The sequence below is a fragment of the Pelophylax lessonae genome, assembly GCF_965119305.1.
Source record: "Pelophylax lessonae genome assembly, chromosome: 1".
Classification (NCBI taxonomy): Eukaryota; Metazoa; Chordata; class Amphibia; order Anura; family Ranidae; genus Pelophylax; species Pelophylax lessonae.
Genome location: NC_138768.1, coordinates 361,926,402 through 361,940,159, shown reverse-complemented (window position 1 = coordinate 361,940,159; position 13,758 = coordinate 361,926,402). Strand labels below are relative to the sequence as shown.

The following is a 13,758-nucleotide window of genomic DNA, read 5'->3' as shown; positions in this document are numbered from 1 at the left end:
TCAAAATTAAGGAGGACAAATTAGGGGGACAGAGGGACTTTGTTCCAAATCAGGGACAGTCCCTCGAATTGAGGGGCAGTGAGGAGCTATGACCTAATGGCTACCTTCATCAGTGTATGCCGGTATTGCAATTCCAATATTGGTGTGATCTTATCTCATACTCTATCTGAATTCTTCAATTTTTTGTAATGGATATGTACACTCATATTGGATAACAATCTGGCAACCAGATGGTCCTAGGGCCACATTGTCATCTTTGTTCATTTATGAAAAGTTTTGTTCAGCAAGTCTGCACTGGAGCAAAGACAATTGTTGTGAAATCATATTCTGGGCATGAATTTGATATTGAGTCTCATGTGGAGCTGGCATGGCAGCACAAAATTTTAGTTGGAAATGCTGAACATGCCAGTGCAAATTCATGAAATATTTTTGATAATAAAAACAAAATACTTTCTAAAAAAGCAACATCAGTGTAATATATTACTACACAAGGAGAATTGTGTAACTGATGTTATGCTGCCACCTAGTGTGCAGTCACAGGAGCACAACAGACATAAGAACAGCTGTGTAGTACAGAACAGAAGGAATAATTCAATGCACTGCAGTTGATTTACAAAGGAATAGAGAATGTTCACTTATCAAAATGAATTTTCAGTTTGAAAAGTGAAGCTGTGATGACTTTTGTTATCCAATCATTTGCAAACTAAATTCCTGGTTTTATTTTTGTTTGTTTTTTGCTTTTTTTTTTTTTTTTAAATATGATCATCATTATATCTTGTTTGCTAAGATAAGCAGAAATTTAGTTTGAAAAATAAAAATTTTCATTTTCTTTAGTAAAGTAATCTCATTAAGAATGATAAAGTAATTGTATGTCAGGTTCATTTTTGTGTCATAATGAAAATGTATAATATTATGTGACATTTGCCTAATTTGATATATACAGTATATTGATAATTGCTTATAAAGTATAAAATAGTGTTTAAAGAGAACCTGTCATAAGATCAGAATGTCAGCTGCCATTGCTGACAGTATCAGGAAAAATAGACTCAAAATTACTGAAACTGAAACATCAATATAACAGCCTAGCACCGCCACCTAGCATTTTCAGAAGATGAGGTCAGCAATGGCTGCTACATATTTTTCATGACAGGTTTTCAATCAATTGAATACACCACTGTAAGAAGAAATATTCCTATTCATTAGACTATTTGATACTTCCTTTGTAAACATTTTGCTGGGAACTACTGTGCATCATGCATTTTTGGCTTTTCCTTTACTGCAAGTCATCTATCTCCTATAAACTAAACACCCCCAACTCTGCCCTATGTGTCCAATAAAAAACTGTAATATCACTGCTGCATTATTATGTCACACCCTTGCAGTAATTCATAACATATATTGTACCTCATATAATTATTTTTTACTGCTTTTGGCCAAATCAGATTTCCCTTTACCTCCCGTCCCAGAAACACAACACGAAGCAAAAGGAAATCTGCCCAAGTCAAGGGAAATTTCCCTCTTAAACATTGGTATTTCCTTCCTATTCCCGTGTTTTACTGTTCTACCAAACAATTTTTCTCACTTCCTTTTCATTGGTAACAGTCAACAGACAGGGTGAATCTCCCAAGCAAAAGACAGAAAAAAAAAAATACAGGGTTTCTTACCCTTCTACACTAATTTCACAACAAAAATAATGCTTTGGCTTTGATTACTTGCTTTCTTTAATTAATGATACAATTTAAAAGGGAAACAGGAGTATGGATAATACTTATCAGTGGAGGGATATACATCTCCCTATTTAGAATAAAGGCAGCAATAAAGCTCGCCAGAGGCTTTAGCCACTGTATGCAAAGCATTTTGGCTGACGTTTCGCTTCTAAATGACTTTTACCAGGCCATGACATATTAAAATAATTAATTGAATTACCTCAATTTACACACTAAACACTTTTATATTTTATTGGATGAATTAATGCTATTATGAATAATTAACACTTTTGTTTTGGCACATTTTTTAGTTGCACGTAAACAGTAATTTTTTAACAGTATGGCATATTACAAGCCTATTATCTCTTCAAAGAATATACACAAAAAATATTGTATTTTTAAATATTTTGTGGGTAAGAAAGAATCTGTGTTGTACAAATAATGAGACCTGACATATAAGATGTTCTAAAATGAATGTCTTTATAACAGGAGCTGCAGGTGTGTTCTCTGCATGCGATGAGATTTGTAAGACCTGCAACGTATCTGCTAATGCTTGCACATCGTGTCATCTAGGTAAGTACATACTTGTGCTTCTTTTTACCAATAATGTCTAAATAACAAAAATGATATATTGTCTTGTATATATTCATTAAAAGTAAAAAAAAAACCCTCAAAGTCATTAGTTTCCCTCCTCATAGAGAGCCAGGAAACTCTTCTTTTCTCAAGGTTTCAATGACTTATGAACTCATAAAGCTTCTTCAAAGATAACATTTTTCTTACGAAAGGGCTATTAAATCGGATCTCCAGCATCCACTCCCCATTTTTTTCTAACCCCTACCTACCTTGATGCTGGTTGTGCACATTTCAGATACTCATCTACCCAGTGGATCCCACAGTGTCCTGCACACTCCTCTCAAAATTCTACCCCACTCTGTTCTGTTCACCATCTTCTTATATGACGTCATCATGAGACCCCATCAGCTCTTCTAGGTTAAGCCGCCGCTTGGCCCGTCCCCATCCTCAATGGACCACTATGCCTCCAAAGAGGCAAAGGGGGGATAGTGCATATCATTTACCTAGGCAAATGACTTGCGGGGGGGGTTGAACCTTTTTGTTCAGTTAAAAAAAAAAAGTAAACAAAGTATATGTAGCACTGTCCCCATAGGGCTTGCTGTGTGAAGACATCTTGGGCCTCCTCTGATTACCTGCAGACAGTCACTTAGGGACAGTTCACAACTCCATCCTTACTCCTAGTTTCTCGTTACTCAATAAACAGTCCAGGGGTTATGGTTTTCTATTTATTGTGAAACTTGAATGGGAGAAGGGAATAGTGGGATACTCCAACTTGAACTATTTGCAGTTGATAAGGACAACTCTTACTTGGCCTCACCAGGTTACTTGTGGAAGCAGACACACTGCTTTAACCATACTGCCACTTGAATGGAAGAAATAAGTCATCTTGCTCTCTCTAGCAGCAGAATTGATGCAACTACATTATCTTCAAGACACTCTCTAGCATCCCCTTGACTGACACCTGTCCACTGACTCTTCTAGCCGAAGGGATAGCCCTCACAGGACAGGCCCCATGACACAGATCTGTACTCACTGTAGGCAGAATCATATCCTTCCAGTGTCTCCCTTCCAGTCAGCTCTGCAGGACCTCTGGGTTCAGCTTCTCTCTGACTCCCAGGCCCTCAGGTTGACCACCTGAGGCCGTATGGCAACTTCTACAGAGGAGGGGCAGCTGAAAGACCCTGAGCACATGTGCCCTTGGCATATACAGTATCCCAGCATGCACCAAGGCACTTTCCTCTGCCAATCACTAGGGCTGTACTTAATGCCTTTGCACTAATTTTTCAGGTTTCCTCCCACTGTCCAATATGCCTTCCTATTGGACCAGTGTGAAACACTTCAGACAAACTGAGCTGCACCTAAGCACCATGAGCAGACTTCACTAGCAGATCCTGCTCTCTGGTAGGCAGAGAATAACATAGATTTACTTGGCAATCTCTCTGGTAAGCAGAAAAGATCCAAAACTATAATCTTTCTCTAGCACCTACCTAGGAGGGTGCTACAGATTTTAAACGTTTATAAAGTAAATAAAAAAAAATTGTGCTCTCCCCATGTAAAGGAGGGGAGGAAGGGTGGAGAGGAGGAAACTTGAATATGAGGGTAAAGATCCGCTTTAATTACATAAATTGCATGTACTGTATATACATGTATAAATATGCTTGCATAAATGTTTGTTTTTATAAATCAGGATTCAAAAAAAGAGAAATGGAGAAAAAAAATAGACTGTTTTAAAATTAGCCAGTTAAAGTACTTTTCATAAATATTCTAATGTATTTGTTTCACTTGCAGGAACATTTCTTCATGATGAGAGTTGCATTAAATCATGTCCGCAGGGGACCTTTAGTAATACAAAGGACAGACGATGTGAAAGATGTTCAGAAGGCTGTGAGATGTGTGCAGAAAACAATGAGTGCCTGAAGTGCTCGCATGACATTCTGCATGCTGGGAGATGTTATAAGAGCTGCCCTGAGTAAGAAAACACTTCATGACATAGCCCATTATACTGACCACCTGGGGAATGACGTATATGCTTGAAATGTATATTTTCTACAACCGTTCTCTAGATAACTGTTTATATAGCACTGTTTTAGAATGAATAGGAATTGCAGCTACATGACACATATGCCAATATCAGAAGTGAGGGATACAAAACAGATTCCTTCTTCATTTACTGGCATTAAAAATCAATCCATCATTAAAGACAAGCTTGGCACATCATGTTATAGAATGTTTCCTCATACTAAGGCCCCAAAGCAAATAAGCAGGAATAGTGCATGGGGTTATTAGTAGGGTTCAACTTGATGTCACTTGTGCGCAGTGTCAATGAAAGCAGCAAATCAAAAATGATATTCAAAAGGGTGCGTACAAGAGCAAAAGCCCGTATATGCACTAGCAGCGCTACACACAGTCCTTATGACAAGGGCAGCGAATATCTGGCTATAATGATAGCAAGTCGATCTTTAATATATATTGTTCATCAAAGTACATAAAGTTCATAAGGTTGGGTCATGCAAAAAAAACGAGGTGATGAGAAAATCATATATCCTGACGGAGCTAGATAGAAATGGTGCTGTGTAAACACTGAAAAAAAATTCTTTGCTGTACCAACAACAGCCACCAAGATCCTTCACCACACCGCTGTGCTCCCCCACATGCAGTGAACACGTACCCTTAACACTTGGGTAAAGCGCTTGATTTACACCAACGATCCTCCACTCTAAAATGGCAATCCACCTTGGTCCTCAGCTCCAGCTGGTAGAAAAGTAATCAGCGGCTCCTCCTTTCCTCTCACATGTAAAGAGAATGACAGGGACCCATAGCGTAACATGTACACACCAAACTTTTATTAGTATTAAAATCGCACTCACATGGGATAAAATGTTGTTAGGCAGAATGGTACACCGAAGGTAATATCCCGATCTTCCCACTGCCAACACTGTCTCCACTAAGCCGCACGGTCCGGGTGATCCAGCCACCGACTTACCGGTTCGCGCCAAGATTCAGATAGCGTGACGTAGAGACTCCAAACACTCTACGGGGTTACCAGGGTAGCCGCGTGCTCACGCTCTGACGCGTTTCGTCGACACGGACTTCAATTGATACTTAAATAATCCCAGCATACACAGTCCTGAGATGTCACAACATGTACCATGTGCAATTCATATGAATACAGCTACAGACACTGGAAGATCAAGACAGATACTTTGATCATCGATATACCCTGCATAAAATGCTGTAGTATCCAAAGTTACTTTTTATCTTGTAGAAATTATGAGAATCTACACATCATGAAAACAAATGAAGAAATTGAAAATTACTGTAACCTTTAGTCCTACTTTAAATTGAACAGTGTTTGTTGCCCTCTATATTATTAGTTATTTATTCAAAGGAGCAAGTTTAGGCTTAGTGGTTGGTTGGCACTTTTTATTGGGGTCTTGAGTTTAATTACCACAAAAGGCACTAACTGCATGGTGTTTATGTGGATTTTTTAGGGTACTGTGTTTTTCAAATACACTGGCTGACGATTTATTTTTATCTAAATTGGCCTTGTGTGTGTGTGTGTGTGACTTTGGTAAGGATATTTTAGGGCCCTTCTGGAACAGGGACTAATATAGGCTGTAAAGTGAGAAAAAAAAGTGCAAAGGAATTAAAGACAATGCAAGAGGGGGTTTGATATTCCTTAAGGTACATGTGAACATTGTAAAACAACCCATTTATTTTAACCACTTTAACTCTAGAAGGTTTTACCCCCTTCCTGACCAGGCCATTTTTTGCATTATGGCACTGCGTTGCTTTAACTGACAATTGCGTGCTCGTGCGACACTGTACCCAAATAAAATCAATGTATTTCCCCCCCACAAATAGAGCCTTCTTTTCATGGTATTTGATCCCCTCTGCAGTTTTTTTTTTTTTTTTTGCGCTATAAACAAAAAAATACCCACAAAAAAAACAATATTTTTTACTTTCTGCTATAAAACATACCCCAAAAAAATTAAAAAATCTAATTTCTTCATCAATTTAGGCCAACATGTATTCTGCTACATATTTTTTGTAAAAAATGCCAATAAGTGTATATTGATTGGTTTGCGCAAAAGTTATAGTGTCTACAAACTTGAGTATAGATTTATGGACTTTTTATTATTTTTTTATTGTTTTTACTAGTAATGGTGGTGATCAGCAATTTTTAGCGGAACTTCAACATTGTGGTGGACAAATCTGACACTAAGTGACACTTTTTGGGGACCAGTGACACCAATACAGTGATCAGTGCTTAAAAGAAATGCACTGCTACTGTATAAATGACACTGGCAGGGAAGGGGTTAACACCAGGGGCAATCAAGGGGTTAAATGGGCTCCTAAGGAGTGCTTTCTAACTGTGAGGGGAGTGGATGCACTGGATGAAAGGAGAGATCCGTGGTAAGAGTACATCTTTTGGAAAAAAAAATTCCAATTTTTGATCATTATCAGGATGTGGCACACTGTCCCTTTATCTTGGTGCGCCCCTGTTTCGCTGCTACAGTGTTGGCGCAATAGACTTGATTAACCACTTTAGCCCCAGCCCTATTTCGGACACTTTTTGTTCACAAGTTAAAACCAGTATTTTTTCCTAGAAAACTACTTAGAACCCCCAAACATTATATATATTTTTTTAGCAAAGACTCTGGAGAATAAAATGTCGGTCATTGCAAAATTTTTTGTCACGCGGTATTTGCGCAGCGGTCTTTAAAACGCCATTTTTTTGGAAAAAATTTGAAAAATCACATTTCACTGCATTTAAAAAATACTAAACAGTAAAGTTAGCCCATTTTTTTTGTATATTGTGAAAGATGATGTCACGCCGAGTAAATAGATACCAAACATGTTACGGTTTAAAATTGCGCCCCCCCGTGGGATGGCGACAAACTACGGTCAATAGAGATCTCAATCTGCGACGCTTTAAATTTATTTAACGGTTACCAGTTTAGAGTTAGAGTGTAGCTCTTTTTTTTAAATTATTGCCCACGCTCTGGCGATCGCGGCGATACCTCACATGTGTGGTTTGAACAGCGATTTCATTTGCGGCTCGACTTGCGTATACGTTTTTTTTTGTGCGCGAGCTAACGGTGACGGGGACGGCTAAATTTTTTTTTTTTTTTTTTTTCCTATTTATTTTTTCTTTTTTTTTAAACTTTATTACAGGTTTTTAAAAAAAAAAAAATCTGATCACTTTTATTGCTGTCACAAGCAATGTAAACATCCCTGGTGACAGCAATATGTCGTGACAGGTACACTTTATGGAGGGATCGAGGGTCTAAAAGACCCTAGACCCCTCCACTACACTTCCCTGTATGCAAAACGCCGAAAACGGCATTTTTGCATACAGCCGTTTTTCAAATCTGCCGCCTTTTGCAGCACAGTAACCCGGACGTGACGTCATGGACGCCGCCTCCGGGTTACGTCATCGGAGACCCGATCGATGCCGTTTCCGGCATTCATCGGGACTCCATCCAGCCGGCGGACGTGCCGGCTGGGTGCTCGGGGCTCCCGGTGGGACGGTAGCCCCGAGCAAAGCCGCGGAAGGCGGCGGGAGGGGGGGGACGTCCCCTCCCGCCCCCCCGGGTAACGATCGAGCGGCTCCCGAGCCGCATCGATCGTTACCGACGGAAAGCCGACCGTCGGCTTCAAACAACGGTACCGGGATGATGCCTCTAGCTAGAGGCATCATCCCGGTATAACCCCGCAAAGTCTGATCACGTAGAGGTTACGTGACTGGTAGTAAAGTGGTTAAAGAGTACATCTTTACCTAAGTTGTGGTGTTTTCACGTGGTGAAGGGATTCCACTTCTAAAATGGCGAATGCAGTATTCTTCTCTCTGTTTTTTTCATCGATTGGTTGTCACATCATTGAAATTAAAGTTTTTTTCCTCTTCACAATTTTTCTTATGTTCCAAACCTGGAACTTTTTATGATTCTCTTTTATTGCTTTATATAGCACAGCACACATTTGTATTATTGTAGTAATTTTTGTGAAAAATATCTCACATCAATGTTGCAGCTGTCCTTTTGGTAATAATTTTTTTACAAGCGCAGTATTGTTCTATATGTTTTTATCCATGTTTCTGCTTAGCTGAAACACAAGATCTCTCTTTAACCGCTTGCCGACCGCCGCAAGTAGATATACTGCGGCGGTCAGCCCCTCACAGGCAAAGTGACGTATATATACGTCACTAGCCTGTGAGGCTCTGGGGAGCGAGCGCGCAGTCACTGACTCCCCCGCGCGTGTGACCGGCGGACCCGATGTCTGCCGCTCACTCTGCGATCGTCGGGGGAGAGGGAGAAAGGCAGGCAGCAGTTAGTATCACGCCCCTAGGGACACATACAGCCCCTCCCTCTCAAATAAAGTTAACCCCTTCACTGCCAGTGTAATTTTACAGTAACAGTGCATATATATAGCACTGATTACTGTAGAAATGTCACTGGTAACCCCAAAAGTGTCAAAAATGTCAGTCAAGGGTCCGATCTGTCCGCCTCAATGTCGCAGTACCGCAAAAAAAATCGCAGATCGCCGCCATTACGCGTTAAAAAAAAAAAAATTACAAAAATCTTTCCCTTTGTTAGTAAACGCAATAACTTTTGCGCAAACCAATCAAAATACGCTTTTTGCAATTTTTTTTTCCCCAAGCATATGTAGCATAAAACAAATTGGCCGAAAATGTTAAAAAATTTTGATTTTTACTTTTTTTTGGGGGGGAATTTCATATAAAAAAATGTGAAAAATATTGTTATTTTTGCAAAATTGACGCTCTTTTTTTGTTTATAGCGCGTGATCAAAAAATCTCACAGGTGATCAAATACCACCAAAAGAAAGCTCTGTTTGTGGGAAAAAAAAGGACATCAAATTCGTTTAGGTACAGCGTCGCACGACCGCGCAATTGTCCGTTAAATTCACGCAGTGCCGAATCGCAAAATACCCCCTTGTCTTTTAGCAACCAAATCCTCCGGGGCTTAAGTGGTTAAATCCCTGACAGAACAGCAGTCTGCCTTGTTTACATAGGCAGACCGCCATTCTGCCTTTCCTCGAAACAATCAGCGGGTCCCGGTGGTCATCACGAGCATCGCGCCCACTGATTGGCTCCCAATGTGTCCAATCACAGCAGGAGCAGTGCTCCGGTGGCACGCGTGCACGCCCTAGATCGCCGGGCCGCCCTGCTGCGGTATATATGCGGTGGGTGGTCTGGAAGTGATTAAATTAGAGATGTAAAGCAAAACATTTGTGTATATTACAAAATATGGAGAGTGCGATATTACCAGTAAAAGTAAAAACAGTTCTTTATTGTTTTTTAAAAATCAAGCAAAAAACAGCTTCCTTCAGCTAAAGTAAACATAAACAGTCTATAATTCTGGCATCATGAAAACCAATACGATGGCTCACCGCCAATATACCAGTCCCATACCAGGGTTTAGAGTTTCCTTCTATTTCAGGGTGCTTCAAAGGCTGCAAGGAGCACAGCAAAGTCAGTTTAAACTTGCTCATAGCTGTGAACCACTCCACTGTATCTCACAGACAACTGCTGGTTGTTTCCTGTTTCTTCTCTATACTCTCATACAGATGGGTTAACCCTTTGGGACCAAGATCACTGTCTTTAGGGTTTTGAGGCTCTTTCCCACCCAAATCCTCCTTGAGCTTCCGAATTCTGAGTCCCAAATGAGGACTTGCCAATCCAGAGAATACTGAAATCACCCCTCTCTTGTTCAACCAGATTACTCCGGAACCCCTCACCCTGCACAGGTGCTAAAAACACCCCTAAAGTACTAAAGTACCCCTAGAGTACTAAAAATTTATTTTAAAGGGATCCTTAAAAAATAGTGAGGAAATATACACTCCTGCTCATAACCCATCCCTGGCATCCTATACCAAATATAATGTATAAAAAAAATTCTGAATACAGTAACTGCTAGTCGTATTAACTGTTTTAGGTGTTTTTGTTCTGAATTGTTCTTTAATGAAGATTTATATTAACAGACTTTGTTTTACCTTTATTTTCAGAGGCTTCTTTAGCTTCGGAGGAGGCTGCAACAAATGCAGCAAGGGCTGTAACACCTGTGATAAACAGGCGGACTATTGCCTGTCATGCCATGCACCTAAAGTTTTGGAGCTAGCTACATGTCAAAGTGACTGTTCCTCCAAGTTTGTAAATGTTAATGGTGTCTGCCGACACTGTCCCTCCAGCTGCCGGACTTGTGTTGATGAAGAAACTTGTACAGGTCTGTTTATCACTTCTGCACTGCTAGCGACTATTCAGAAATGGGATAACTGGTAGCAGTTAATTTGAAAGTAGTTAAAATTTTTATTTGCTTTTTAACATGCTATTTTGGAATGAATGGACATACACTGTTAGAAATTCATTCATTTGATAAAAAACATCCTGCTGATTCAAATTTTCTTGCCACTGTGGTAGAAAATGAATGCCACTTTTACCTCACTAATGATTAGAAAGTCAAATGAACATTCTTAAAACAAAAAATTTCAAACATTTCTACTATTGTATAGCCAGCTTTAGTTGCATTCATATAGACTTGTTTAGAAAAGCAGTCTACCACACATCCAAGCAGATTCCTTGGTTCTAATGGGTGTCAGGAATATATCCTGACATTTTATAGCCACACAGGTGACTCACTCACCTTGTCCCATCACCCTGGTATCAATATGTAATGTGTCAGGACAAATGTTGGTTGTTCAAGAATGTAACACGAGATGTAAAATGATGTGAAACCACTTTCTTTATTTTTCATAATTCAAACACCACTGTGCCACAAAGCCTGAGGTATAAACTCATTCGATGGCTGAAGGTGAAAATTAGTGTTAAATGGCTGGGGTAGAGATGTTAAAACTGATATTTTGGTTACATAATATATGTAAGTGCTATACTTGGGTAACTGGTGGTTTTGAAGGCTTTCACTTAAGTTTAAAGATGGTTGTTCCATTTTAACATACACTATACTGTCAAAAGTACTGGGACGCCTGGCTTTACATCCACTTGAATGGCATCCCAGTCTTAGTCCATAGGGTTCAATATTGAGTTGGCCCACCCTTTGCAGCTATAACAGCTTCAACTTTTCTTGGAAGGCTGTTCACAAGGTTTAAGAGTGTGTCTATGGGGATGTTTGACCATTCTTCCAGAAGCGCATTTGTAAGGTCAAGCGCTGATGTTGGATGAGAAGGCCTGGCTCGCAGTCTCCACTCAAATTCATCCCGAAGGTGTTCTATCGGGTTGAAGTCAAGACTCTGTGCAGGCCAGGCACTTTCCTCCACCCCAAACTTGCTCATCTATATATTTTTGGACCTTGCTTTGTGCACTGGTGAGCAGTCATGTAGGAACAGGAAGGGGCCATTCCCAAACTGTTCCCACAAAATTGGGAGCACAAAATTGTCCAAAATGTCTCAGAATGCTGACGCTTTAAGAGTTCCCTTCCCTGGAACTAAGGGGCTAAGCCCAACCCCTGCAAAACAACCCCACTCCATAATTCCCCCTCCACCAAATGATTTGGACCAGTGCACAAAGCAAGGTCCATAAAGACATGAATGAGCAAGTTTTGGGTGGAGGAACTTGACTGACCAGCACAGAGTCCTGACCTCAATCCGACAGAACACCTTTGGGATGAAGTAAAGCGCAGACTGTGAGCCAGGCCTTCTTGTCCAACGCCAGTGCCCGACCTCACAAATACGCTTCTGGAAGAATGGTCAAACATTCCCACTCACTCCCATTCAGACACACTCCTTAACCTTGTGGACAGCCTTTCCAGAAGAGTTGAAGCGGGTATAGCTGCAAAGGGTGGGCCAACTCAATTTTGAACCCCACGGACTAAGACTACTATGCTATTAAAGTTCATGTGCATGTAAAGCCAGGCATCCTAATACTTTGACAATATAGTGTAGATGATCCCTTTCATACCTCTTGAGAACCAGTTATCCTCCCGGTCCAAAACGTCCACCTCATTGTCCTCAAATAAAAACCTTCACAGACAATCTTCAGCAGTTTCACTGGCTTACTAACATTTTAGCAATATTGTGTATACATACCTGTAATGTAATACAGAAGTTCCAAATTTTCAAATAAAACCAATAAAAAGTGTATTATGGTTTTGAAAATGTGGTAAATACTTTCCATTTAACAAATGTATACAGCTATACTGTATATATTCACATTTATTCATATCCCTTTTCATTTTAAAAACAATTAGAAAATGTTAAATATAGTATATGCATTTAATTTCCATAACTCTTAAAGGTGATAATCATCGCTATTTATATAGCCAGCTCTTTACTCTATTTGCCCTCTTTCAGAATGCATACCAGAATATTTTCTATATAAAGACAAATGTGTGAGCTCTTGCGCTGATGGGTATTATGGGGAAGACGGTAGATGTTTACCTTGTGATGGCATCTGTGCAAAATGCAATGGACCCGACCCAGATGATTGTGAGAAGTGTGCCAGTTCCAACTTTTTCCTGTATAATGGAGAATGTTTTGGGAGATGTCCACAAGGAACTTTTTACGTGTCTGGGGACAAATTTTGTCAAGGTACAGTAATATTTTTTTACTTTACTTTTACTTAAGTTTGTACTTATATCTCACACCATTTACAAGGTTATATGCATTTACAGTAAACTCATGTAGAGAAGTAAAACATTTGTACTGCTATTAAAGGTGACAGAGAAATGCCACAGATTCTAAATGAACTACTCACTCAAATACAGTGGGAGTACACAAACCCTAGAAATGACTAAAGACACAGCAAGTAAGGGACATATGGGAAAAGGGGGATATAGAGATACGGGGCAACTTAGGAAACAGTGACCATAGGTCAATAAGTTTCAGTATTAATTGCAGTAATAGGAAACACAAGGGTAATATAAGGACACTGAATTTCAAAAGAGCCAATTTCCCAAAACTGCGCTCGCTGCTAGAAAATATCAAATGGGATAGAACCCTGGGAACAAAGAACACGGAGGAAAAATGGGAGTGCTTCAAGAGTATACTTAACAAGGGGATTGGCCAGTGCATTCCAAAGGGAAATAAGTTTAAAAGAGCTAAACTAAACCCTGGGTGGCTAAACTCCAACATAAAAATGCATATTAGTGCTAAAGAAAAGGCCTTCAAAAAATACAAGACTGAGGGGTCATTGGCAGCATTGAAGCATTACAAAGAGTGCAATAAGAAATGTAAAGACGAAATCAGGGCGGCTAAAATAGAACACGAGAGACATATAGCGGAGGAGAGTAAAAAGAACCCCAAAAAATTATTTAAGTATATAAGAAAGCGAGGCCAGAACACATTGGCCCCATAAAAGATGACAAAGGAAATATGGCCACTGAGGACAGAGAAAAGGCGGAAGTGTTAAATCATTTCTTCTCTTCAGTCTTCACAAAAGAATCGGGGGGCTACACTAACCCAGCTTGTAAGGCCAAACTAAACAACACACCTCAGGAAGTGCCACCGT

General features: G+C 39.8%; 1 protein-coding gene across 1 annotated transcript in view; it reads left to right on the top strand.

Moving 5' to 3' along the window:
* The window catches only part of PCSK5 (proprotein convertase subtilisin/kexin type 5), a 684,033-nt gene that overhangs the window by 627,850 nt on the left and 42,425 nt on the right, over positions 1–13,758 (top strand). The window contains exons 28-31 of the mRNA XM_082244075.1: positions 2,196–2,279; positions 4,068–4,248; positions 10,305–10,522; positions 12,603–12,839. Of these exons, the coding sequence (XP_082100201.1) occupies positions 2,196–2,279; positions 4,068–4,248; positions 10,305–10,522; positions 12,603–12,839 (720 nt within the window). The remainder of the gene's footprint in view (positions 1–2,195; positions 2,280–4,067; positions 4,249–10,304; positions 10,523–12,602; positions 12,840–13,758) is intronic.